General features: G+C 39.9%; 1 protein-coding gene across 1 annotated transcript in view; it reads right to left on the minus strand.

Annotated features, from left to right (window-relative positions):
- Positions 1 to 7,104: 7,104 nt before the first annotated feature.
- The window catches only part of CAPRIN2 (caprin family member 2), a 34,104-nt gene continuing 29,000 nt past the window's right edge, over positions 7,105 to 12,208 (minus strand). Inside the window, exons 16-19 of the mRNA XM_084262649.1 lie at positions 11,337 to 11,522; positions 10,061 to 10,161; positions 9,267 to 9,333; positions 7,105 to 7,906 (exon numbers count right to left, since the gene is read on the minus strand). Of these exons, the coding sequence (XP_084118775.1) occupies positions 7,338 to 7,906; positions 9,267 to 9,333; positions 10,061 to 10,161; positions 11,337 to 11,522 (923 nt within the window). The 3' untranslated portion in view covers positions 7,105 to 7,337. The remainder of the gene's footprint in view (positions 7,907 to 9,266; positions 9,334 to 10,060; positions 10,162 to 11,336; positions 11,523 to 12,208) is intronic.

Consider the following 12,208-nt stretch of genomic DNA (forward strand, 5'->3'; position numbering starts at 1 on the left):
GCCGCCGCGGCGTCGAGGGGACAGCAGGACCTGGGGAGGCAAGGGCCCACCGCCGCAGTTGTGCCGCGGTACCTCAGTCCATCGCTGCCGGGTCGCCCGGCCCCCGGGGCGCTGGCCGGCCCGCTGCGCCATCGAGCTTCGCCAGCGCGTTTTCCTTCTTTATCGTTCACTCCTCCTCACGGCAGCTTCCCAGCTGGCCTGCTACGCGCTTTATCGGCGTTGTTGGCACAGGAATGGCAGCGGCGGGGAGCCGGCCCCGCGGGTACCCGGGTGCCGCTCGCACGGCGGGAAGGCGAGGTGCAGGGAGGGAGCGTGTCGCTGCCAGGGGGCTCCTGAAATGTGCAGTTGCGTCACGCATCGTGCTTCCCACTACGCTTCTCGCCCTTGCCACCGTTACGTAACGTAGACGAGCAGCCCCTGAAAGCGGCTCGCGTGTGGCGGCGGCGGGTGCGCGGCAGGGGCTTACCGCGGGGGCGTCAGCAGCCGTACGAGCACCGCTCCCAGCGTCAGGCGTCCGTCCCGCCGCGAGTCTTCACCGCCGGCCAGCGGCTCCCCTTAAACCCTAGAACCTAGCCAGAGGAAGAGGTAAACATCTGTGCAGGTGTAAGGCAGCTTTTAAAGGTGCAGACGCACAGCGTGACACACACCGTGACGCACCGCACGCCAGCGAGCCGGGTCCCGCTGTTCCTTTCTGCGGGTGATGCTTTACATAACGTGTACAAAGCAGAAACACGTTGCTAACCTGTAGAAATAACAAAAAGGCTATTTGCTGTGTTTTGGAAGAGTCAAACACACGGGCAATTAGAGGATCATGCACTGATACAGATTGTCTTAACACAATCAGACTGCCATTGGTTCATTGTAATTACAGTATGAAATGTAATGCTCATTACTGCCTCTCAATTAAGAAAACCACAAGGCTTCTCTCAACTTATATATTACCCCATCTATGCTAAAGAATATTCTTCTTAACAACGGGGAATGCAGGGGAGTGCCATTTATGGCAGGGATACCATTCTCTGACCACGAGGACTATATTGTCCCTTCTCTACCCAAGGGGATTATACAGCAATGCTCGCCACATCATCTTCACTGTCACTAAAAAACTTAAGTTTTTTAATTGCTTACAAGGAAGATGTTAAAGCATCTAATACTATAATGACTTTATTTTAAAAAAAGCGCCTTTATGCTTGCCTAGAATAAAAGAAGAATTTAGCCACACAAACTTACCTAGTATTTGGAGATTGTGTATGATCTTGTAGTTGTCTTCACTTTCTGAAGCGGTGCAGAACACCTGATTGTTGCCACTCAAGAACCATCTTTCTGTTCACCAGTAACGCAGCTCTGCAGCATCTAGCAAAAAATTTGTAGGTATTTTCATTGATATTTTCATTTATTTTTATAAGCAGGGGAGGAGTCTATGTCTAGTAACCATAAAATACATAAACCAAAACCCAACATGAGTGTAAAAAGCATGTATGGTTAACTTTGGTAATTCTTTGTCATGTTGCCATTTTAGTTAAGACACTAACCTAGTTTCCTTAGGTCCAGGGAAAATTGCCCATTTTAAAGATCTTGAATCATGTATCATACTAAAACCTAATTACTTGAAAGAATCTCAATCTCATTCCAATTCTGTGTATTCATCTGTGGTATGAGAACTTAGAAGTTATGAAACTGATTCATTGAAGGACCCGAGACTTGTGAAGCTGGTGATGTAAAGCAAAATGTGTTTAAAGGCTACTTTAACATCTTCTTAAATGTTTTTCAGAATGTCATTGTACTTACCACTTGTATTTAGAATAGCACTTTTAACACATAACATTCACTAAAAAGAAGTGGAAAAGATTTTATACCTAAGATTTTACTTCTAAGACTTGCTTTTTGTGCACCCAGCCATCAGTGGGGGAATGCAAATCTCTAAACTGAGTAACAACCATCTCAATGCTGCTTATTGCCTTTGTAATACGTCAGCAATGATTTAGTTGTGGAAGTATTGTGGCAGGCATTTTAGTCTACTTATTGACTGGGTTTGATGTTTGCCTGCTATTTCTTCCTGTAAAACATGAACTTCCATAGATACCAGCGGCTATGTTACTCTAAAGATAAATTTAATCATTAGTTGAACTATTTGTATGTAACTTGAAAACTTTGGGATGAAAGTAACTTCTTTTATACAAAAACTTGTGTGCCTTTTTGTCAGCACAAAGATTCTGTTAATATTTTGGGCTTCGTCTACTTCAAAATAACATATCTGGGACTGAATTAGAATTTGTTTTGTTTGTTTTGTTTTTAAATCTGTTTTGCTACTCAGCAAACTCTGAGGTAAAATCCTGATATTTTATTGTCAGCTATCTACCAGTGCAGCTGAGAGAAGACCCAGTGTGAAAGGAACAAGTGATATAGAAAGAAACTAAAAACAAGTAAATGAAATCCAAGTTGCACCAGAGCACAAGTACAGAAAAAGAGGATGAGAATAAAAAGAAGTGGGGAGATAAGGCAAAGCAATGACTACTTTTTTTAAGCTCCAGAATTTTCCAGGTGCTCTATAACAACAGTTTTATGATGTATTTAGAACAAGCAATCATATCTCAAAACTCACTTGCTGAAACCAAAGATTTTTTAAAGGAACATAAGTTTTGACCCCAATGAAAATCAGATTTCAGTCCTGACGGAATTGCTGTCAAGGTAGCTTGATTAAGTTCAAGAACTTTGGGAGGTGGAGAAAAAGTAGGAGACCCTTACATGTTGCAGGTTACTTAGAATTAGGACTTTGACTTTTAGCTATTTTGAAACTCAGGTAGTGTTTTATACCTGAATGCTACACATAAAATGCTGCCACAGAACAACTGCTCCCTTACCGTGCCAACCAAGGTTCTTTAGGATAGTATCTGGTTCATAAGAGATACTCATGAAAAAAGTATGAGAAAGACAACTATGATCCTCTGTGTGATGTGCTACAACCTAAAGTAATACACTGTTTTCAACATAGGTTTTGTTTCATTGTAGTAAACTAATGACAGAGTGATTGCATCTATACTTAGCATAAAGCCTCTGTTACCTATCAACCACAGCCCTTACTCAGGTAAGACCCAAACAGTACCAAAGGTTTATGAGCTGGCAGTCTCCAGCCAAATTCGTACTTTGCAATGAGCTTTTTTTCCCAAATATACCAAGACCGGGAAATGTTCAGTCAGAGATACAAATTGATAAGCTTTTCCATTCTTAGTAGAATTGTTCAAAAAAACCCATTAAGTTGATGAGAAACTTGCCAGCAAGTGCATAAGGAGAGTTAACTCCTTTTTATCTGTTTACAGTATGGTGTATCTCCAGTAGAATACATAACAGATCTTCCATATTCTCCACAAGACTCTCAAACTTACTTTCTCAAGAGATGCCTACATTTGATAAAGAGCTAGGAAGGATGATGCAAAGCAGATAAATGTATGCCAGACCTCTGGATAGAAGACTTCTGAAGCCATCTTCTTCCACCAACTGTTTTGTTGGAGCAGCAATTTCCAGCAGTCACAGAGAACTCTCTTCTCACCCTGGAAAAAAAACCAAGGAAAGTCCCAATTTTTAAAACTAATAACCCTTTGTCACGGTTGAACCCCGTGAATAGGCAGCTCAGCACCATGCAGGCACTCCCTCCCTCCCAGTGGGACAGGAAAGAAAATCAGAAGGGCTGATATAAGACAGTTCAGTAGGTGAAGAAAAGCTGTGCACACAAGCAAAGCAACACAAGGAATTTACTCCCCGCTTCCCATGGCCAGGTAGGTGTTCAGCAGGACTCCATCATGTGTAACAGTTACTTGGGATGTCTGACACCATAACTCCAACATCCTCTTTCCTCTTCCCCCAGCTTGTATTGTTGAGCATGATGTCATATGTCTGAGGTATCCCTTTGTACCCAGTTGTATCCCCTCCCAACTCCTTGTGCACTCCCAGCCTAATCACCGATGAGGTAGCGTGAAAAACAGAAAAGGCCTTGACACTGCATAAGCACTGCTTAGTAACAAAGTATCCCTGACATTGTCAACAGCACAAATCAAAAAAATCCAAAACAGCACCATACCAGCTACTCTAGTGAAAATTAACTCTATCCCAGCCAAAGTGGTACATCCTCCCATTTCAAGGTAGTTCCAGTATTTCACTGAACTCACAAAACCCAGTATTAGCTCCTTACCTTACAGTTTATATCCTGTAGTCTGTACAAAGTCACTAATTGGAGAGAATTTAGGTCAGAGCTGATTTGTACAACAAAAACAGCAATACAAAGTTAATTATGATGTCCATCTGTATGTTTTAATGAGGCCTGATTATCATCCTTATACATTTAAGGGACATTACCTACTGCAACAGTTCAAGCAACTTTATTTAGCAACTACTATTACAGGCAGTATTTACATTAAGTCTATACCAGCATTACCTCCAGACCTTTCCAGCTGGGAAACTCACCTGTTAAATGCTTTGCCCAGAAGAAGAAAATTAATTTAAGTCTTTAGTCTGGACAAACCACGGTAGACTAAAGCCAGATCAGTATATAATGCACTGAAATACTCCAAAGTACTTTGAGAAGCTTTCAAAAACAACTGTGAATCTAGAAGCATAAAAAATGATCTATGAGGTATCAACATCCTGGGAAATCATATTATTTTGCATTCTTAGGTATGGGCAACCTGTGTCAGTCCTCACCATCCTCGTAATCAAGAATATCTTCCTAATACCCAATCTAAATCTACCCCCTTCCAATTTAAAGCCATTCCCCCTTGCGCTATCAGTACACACCCTTATAAAAAGTCCCTCCCCAGATTTCCTATAGGTCCCTTCAGGTACTGGAAGGTCTTCTCCAAGCCTTCTCTTTTCCAGGTTGTACCACCCCAACTTTCAGCCTGTCTTCATAGGAGAGGTGCTCCAGCCCTCTGATCACCTTCATGGCCTTCCTCAGGAACCCTTCCAACAGTTCTATGTCCTTATGTTGGAGACTTCAGAATTGCACTTGAGGTAGGGTCTCACAGGAGTAGCATCTCCCTCAAAAATGGCTCTGACTGGAAACAGAGTGAAAACCAAGAGTGCTAGCTAAGGAGGCACAATGTGAGAAACCTATAGTTAAAATTGAGTTATTGTATGGGAAGAGAATTGTCCAAGTTGTATATTGTTTTAACAAGTACCAGAGAAGAAGACATCTTATTTTAAAGTAACTGGTACTGTAGAGATGGTTCTAATTCAGACTGATAAAAGTAAAGCCTATAAAAATACTAAGTTTTTTAAAGCTATTTGTTATATGATTTATGGCCAAGTTTACTACCAAGGAACTTCATACTTCCTTATACTTGCACACTTCTGGCTATGACAGGATATAATCCTATTAAGAAATTAAAAATCCATCTTGGAGATGAACAACAAGCTCTGAAATTCATATGTTTACCTCATATCTTCAACATATGCTAGCTAAATATATACAAAAGGTTTGCTATATCTGCCAGTGGGAAATATGATTAGTCTGAAGTGGTAACATGGACGCACCAAGCAGTTATCTAGACTTGATTGAAGTGGAGCATTAGAAAGCAATGAGTGCTTCATGTGTTGACAGTAATTGCACCTGCAGTTGACAAAGACCTACTTACCATGTTCCCATATTAATATACAAGGAGAGTTAATCTAAGAAAACAGTGCTAAACTCCTGTCACCCTCTGAGTGTTCTAGAAATAAGCATTGTTATTGGCTAAAGTCAGAATTGACATTTATAAGATAAAAATGTCAAGCCTTAACTGCATTTTGTGCTTATAGCAGTAAAAATCAGGTTCCCTAAAGCTTTATCCCACATCTCATCTCCAAACTTGCCAAAGGAATTAATCCAAGACTTGAAGTACAGTCACCCTCTAAAAATATATCTATAAAAAAGAAACCTAAGCTTGGAATAAACCTAAGACTGTTAGCCAGTAACTTAATGAAGTCATGCCAGATACCTTGTTTTGGCATGGTAGCAGGGGAAAACTGTTTAAAGCTAGAAGTTGTGAAGCCAGTTACCAAGAAACAGCACTTTTGTATCTGACCTGAAGTTTATTCCATTTGGGTTTTTACTTTTATTTACATTAAGCAGGTACCCAGACTGCTTTTACTTTGCATAGGTCTAGCTCATCCTTAGGTATATCAGTCAGGCTTTTGCACTAGCTACCCTAGTATAATTGGATAAAGTACTTCCTACTGCTAAAACAAACTATTGAAGCTTTTAATAGCAGAAAGACTATGACAGCAATCTTCTTTCTTTAAACCTTGAAATGCTTTACAGCATTTGACACACTTCAGCTAAAATAAGGACAGAAATCATGGCTTTTCAGTTCTCCATCCACAGGAGACACCTCTAAGAAAGGAATTTCATGAATGCGCCCTAACACTTGCATTCAGGTTTGATTTAAAAATGCAAGCAGCAGGCTTCAACTACAAACACCAAGTTCCTCAGCATCTCTCTGACAGAAGATAAATGGGATTGTAATGCAAGTTAAGTCTCTTAGGGAAAGGAAACAATACATATATTTGTGCTTTACAAGGTTAAATTTAAAATAGATACCACCTGAACAAAAGACAGGGTCTGTCTTGAGACCTAAAGAATTTCTATTACATAATTTCTGAAGGAGAGTTGATGTGACAAATCTAGATTTTGACAGGATGCACATTTAAAATAGATAGTCCTAATGACGTAGGCAGTATTTCACATCTAATTTCTTGACCTATCAGTTAAAAAGGAAGCAGATAAGTCAGTCTTGAATTCGTTGATCAAGGGTGGGGGAGTTTGAACAAGGTTTAAAAATGGAGAATGGCATAAAGCAAGAACTGAATAAACAAGCAGTCCCAATTTAAACTACAGCTTACCCCAAGTTACTCAAACTTGAAGATCAGTTCTATTTAATAACATGCACACACCCCCTAACATCAGGGATAAATATTTGATGTATTTTAAAAATAAAGACCACTGGCAAGATTAATACTAAAATGCATATTAATTTGTTTTATTGAGGCACAACAAGGCATTGTGAATAGCCCATACTTGAGGCAATCAATAGTGTAGTAAGCCGGACATTAATACATTTTAGGGTAGGTGCAAACAATATACATTCACAGCTTTACTAGCAAGGCTACATCACAACTGATAAAGTGCCAAATTAGTGCTGATTCAGTACCCCAACTCCATGATTTCACCTTGCACAACAGGACCATCATTTCCCCCATAACAGAACCACATATCTTCTACGAAGTCAGTAGCAAGTGCAAAGCTAGTCCCACCCCCCTCCACCAAGGTGTTTGGAGCAGCTCTTTTGTAAACATCGTACTGGAATTTAGTCCTGATAAAGGAGGTATCCGGAAAAGGTGGAGTATTTCCAGCTACTTCCATAGATGGCTCCCCGATGCAGACGCAGCCAGATCTGATCTCCCTGGAACAGCTGTAGGACTGCATGGTTACTAGCTGTTTCGTGATCAGGAGCCCCGTCGTTTGCATATGCTGACACTAAGACCTCTTCATTCTTCATGAGATTTACATACAGGGGAACATTTACAGCTAATTTCAGCATGTGGAAGATGAAGACATATGTACCATTCACTGGGCAGTTGAACCTACCAAGCTGTATATCAAAAGTTTCTCCAAGGTTGTTCAGCAACAGATCAAACACAATTGGCTGGTCTAGAGTTCCAGGGGCCAAGTTGGATGTTCTAGCAGCAGAGAAGGCAACTCGCATCTGCTGCGGAAGTGGGTAGACATGCACTGGTAGGATGGTGGCAGCTTGGCTCGTCACTGGCATATCAACAGGGGTGATGCTGCGGGAGTCTCCCTGCCCAGAGTCCCCACTGTTAAAGGTTTCATTGTCTCGTTCTGGACTGCTCACCTGAGAGGAATCACTCCACCCTGCTGTTAAAGATGATTAGCAATGATAAATAGTATTGTAACAGAAGGATACTCTTAAACCCACAGGCATAATCTTAAGCAGCAGAAGGCTGTGCAATAGATCTGTCTTTCACGTACAGGAAGTCCAAGAACCCCAGTGAAAATAGAACTCAAGTTATTTTGAATTCATCAGCAGCATGGACTACAAGTTACAAACATGAAAAGGCATTGTTAAGTCAGTGGGACTAGCCTGGAATAGTTTTAGATTTGCCATGTACATGTATTACCATAAAAATAGCATCTGCCAGCTTCTGAGTGGAGATAATAAATTATAATATAATTTCTAAAAACCTGGAAGGATTACCAAGACCCAAGTAGTTTAGTCACTGTCAAGACCTCAATTTGCACTTGGGGTTACCTCAGTACTGTTCTGGAGCTGCATTTTTGCACATCAGCTTATGATGCTAGAGTATTTTAAAGTTTTAATAGCTAGAATAGATTGTAAGCTTTCTGCACCCCACTCCCCCAAATGAAGCTGTTTATCTTTTCAAATATCCAAGTTAAAGGTCTACATTAAATCATGAATAAATCTAAGAAATTTAAAGCTGTGACCCGCAAGCTTCAAGCCATGGAAAGAAACATCTTAAGACAAATAGAACTAGTAAACTTGCTACTCTTATCTACTGTCAGCTTGTTAAAAATCTCATAGCTTTTAATTCTCTTCTAAACTATATTCTAGGAATACTCCCTGACAGATGACCTGCTTTATCTTAAAACCACTTCCATGATACGCCATAACTCTATTCTTCAAAGTGATGATCTACAGTTACTATTCATCTTTATCACCTACAGCACTCTTAGCTCCAGCTTCCTCCAGCACATCTTCCAGAATTAAATCTTCCTTACAAGTTTTCAAAATACATGCTTGTATTGAGACAGCTAATCTTAGTATTTCTTTAGATTTTGTACTCCAGCATGGAAATACACAGTTTATCTGTATTCCCAAGATATTTTGTTTAGAAAAAGTTATCTTAAGGTTTCTGAGACCTATGTTCACCCAGAATCAGGGAGATCAAGGGGATAAAGCCAAATGCAACACAGGAACCACCCTGTGTTTACTTCCTGTTCAGTCTATTTGCAAAGGAAGTTCAGTAAGGCACCATTATGTTAGCACCAAATTGAGATGTTAAATTAAAACTTGCTACGTAGTGCTGAATGTCTAAGAACAGTACTTGAGCTTTCATCTATATTGGTTAAATTATACCAAGCTTCATCTGTTTCATCAGTAACAGTACACTTTTTTCCTCACTACTCACATAGCTGCTTCAGCATCTGCTATGCCTGAGCACATATATCTATCCTGGAAACCTGATGGTAGCCTTACCTCTTGAATTTGCTCGAGGACCAGTAGTTATTCCAGCTCGTTTATAGCACTGCTGGTAATTAACATCCTAAGAAAAGCAGTATTAAGATTGCTGTGAACAAATCTGAAAGCAAACAGGGCTACAAAACGTTTTTGCATTTGCACAGTTATTTCAAGCTCTGAAATAGACAATGATGGAGTTCAGAATTAATATGTAGATAAACAGCCTTATGGAAACTTAACTCTCACAACATTCACAACAGCTCATATGAAATTAAAGAGCAATTTCAATACCATTCTAGTAAGTTAGCTTCTGAAGTATACATTCAGTTAACTGAGCATTACCTCAAGTCTCTGGTCTGTTACAAGTCTGTACACAGGAATATATTTCCTTTCAAAGCTAAAGATCCTCCTCCCACCAGAAAAACATTTGCTTTCTTAAACACTGCTTTTAGGATTTTTTTGCCTAACCAAATTCTCAATAAACCACTTAAGAATTCATTATTAAATACAGAGGCATTGAGGACTAACTGTAAAACCCATAAGATGTGGCATAATGGGTCCATTTTATTATGTTTGCAATTCAGAGATCCCCTTTAGACTAAAACCAACCTGTCATACAGAGATACCAGCACTTGAAATAGGAAGTCAGTTCAGTCTGTTGTTTAAAAAAGGGATTTTAACTAGAAAAGAAATCTAATCTCTAGCTTGCAGGGAACAGTGCACCTGTTTGAATAATGAAAGGCTACAGTATTATAACATTTCTCTCCTATGCAGTTCTCAAGGCAGCTTCTGGAAACTATGTCTATTCTTACCCTCTGAGAATACGGCATTCCAGCATAATCTCTACCAGGGAACTGCAGCTGGCCATAGTTACCATTAGTTATTGAAGGTGAGCCTCTGTAAGCATCAAAACCTGTTCAAATAAAGTTGATTATTCAATATTATTCACGGTTTGGTTTACAAATACAAGGCTAGAATAAAACTAGAGCTCCCTTTGGGTAGTTGTGTATTACATTATGAATTTACACATTTGTTCTTTATTTCAGTGTCACAACTCCTATAAAGAACACACTTCATTAGCTACTCTGAACAACCTAATGCCTGCATAAAAATCACATTTAGAAATATGAACAGACCTTAATAATTGCCTGTTTGATATTAACAGCACTTGACAGAGCAGCTGAGAAAGCTGCTAGATCCAGATATATTAGCTGAATTAATGCTTTCTTTTGCTATTCCAGATGCATCGCTATGACATATATTTACATACTATAATATTCAGCACCTTTAGCTATTACAATAATTAGCTAGCACTTAACTGCTGGTTAGACCTATGTGACTCATTTTCCAGTACACATTCCTACAAGGCATTGAACAGCCTCAGATCAGCAGTTGAAAGAGACTAAGTGCCATTCCACTTAAGTGCAATAGGCCACAGCTATTGACAACCTTAAGTTAGTACCTGCTGAGTCAGTGAAAGCTTTTTACATTACTTCAGCCAGCAGAATAGCAGCTAATTGGCAAAGACCAAGCAATCCTTCTCTTCAAAACCTTCAGTTTGTTATTAATACAGAAGTGCCCTCTCCCTCATCCCAATTTCTGCTGGTAGTATTAAAGCCAGCAATGCTAAGCTAAGAGTATCTTGTTTTGGGCAAATACCCACAAGTGACATCTGAAGAGAAAATGCATGCTAGCATTATGGGCAGGACAGATACCAAGATTACTCAAGAATGAAGGGAGCAAGACTGTCAGAAAGCTAAATGAAATAGCAAGCAGAAATCTGTATACAATTAAATAATTTAATAAACTATTAATCAGAGTTACTTTTAATTCAAAAGGCTACAAAAGTGCCCTGCCAGATCACCCAACACTAAGTACACGGACTACAAGCGTCAGAATGAACTTGAGAAGTTGAACTTTGCGAGAATAAACCTGCAAAAACTTCTACAAAGGAAGACCCTAACCTCTGCATATTGCTATCAAAGTCTTCAGAAGTTTCACTAGAACCTAAATTTATTACCATGTTAAAACATGTTTTAGTGTTACTACATTTTTTTACTTTTAAGGTAGTAATAAATACATACATACCTTTGTACCCACCAGGGGAACGATATGAATTAGCCAGTGACCTTCCACCTCTAACAGATCCTCTGACAGACCCACGACTGTTAAGGTAAGGCTGAGTGGGTCTGGGAATAACATTAGTCTGTGCTGGATAAAAGGCAAGGCTACCATTGCTAACAGGAACAGCTCCATCAGGTTGGTAATTCACTGCTTGAAAACAGAGGGTACAAGTGAATTCAAAGCTTTTAGAAGTGTAAGAAGTTACCACAGCTGGAAGTAAGGACAATATTAGGAAGTTCAGAGACTAAGTCACTCTGAATATCCTGTTCTCGTGCCCCTTCACTCCAAATACATAGAGACCCACCCCCTCTGTTCTGCAGTGTGATGCTTGTTACAGGATACTCTAGACAACACAGGCTATCATTGTAAGTCTGTACTGCATTGTCTGTCAGAACAAGCTTGCTAGCAGCATTAATAACCAAGCTAGAATAAAGTCAAGTAACACCCAATTAAGAATTTTCTCTTAGAACCACCACTGTTCAGGTTAGCAAGAACTCAGTGGTCTACGAGATAAACTAGGTCACTTCAGCATCAACATCCTTTGAAGTGGTAAGACAAGATCAGTCTTACCTAGATAGCAGTAAGACAAGTGCAGAAAGCTTGATATGTGGGTTCAGACTCCTCAGGCATTCCTATCACATGTTACTGAGCAGTTCAACCCCAAGCAACAAGTACTCAAGAATGCTTTTCACTCAGAGTGAATGAGTGGTTAGCTTTAAATATGGACCTTGAAACCATGAATGTTTCCATAAGTCCATGCTTTACATCAATCCAGAAAGTTCAAAAACCGATCCAGAGTGACAGTAAGTCTCCTTCTGAAATCTGTGCAGAGCCAC

Source organism: Gallinula chloropus, assembly GCF_964237585.1.
Source record: "Gallinula chloropus genome assembly, chromosome: 1".
NCBI classification, from domain to species: domain Eukaryota; kingdom Metazoa; phylum Chordata; class Aves; order Gruiformes; family Rallidae; genus Gallinula; species Gallinula chloropus.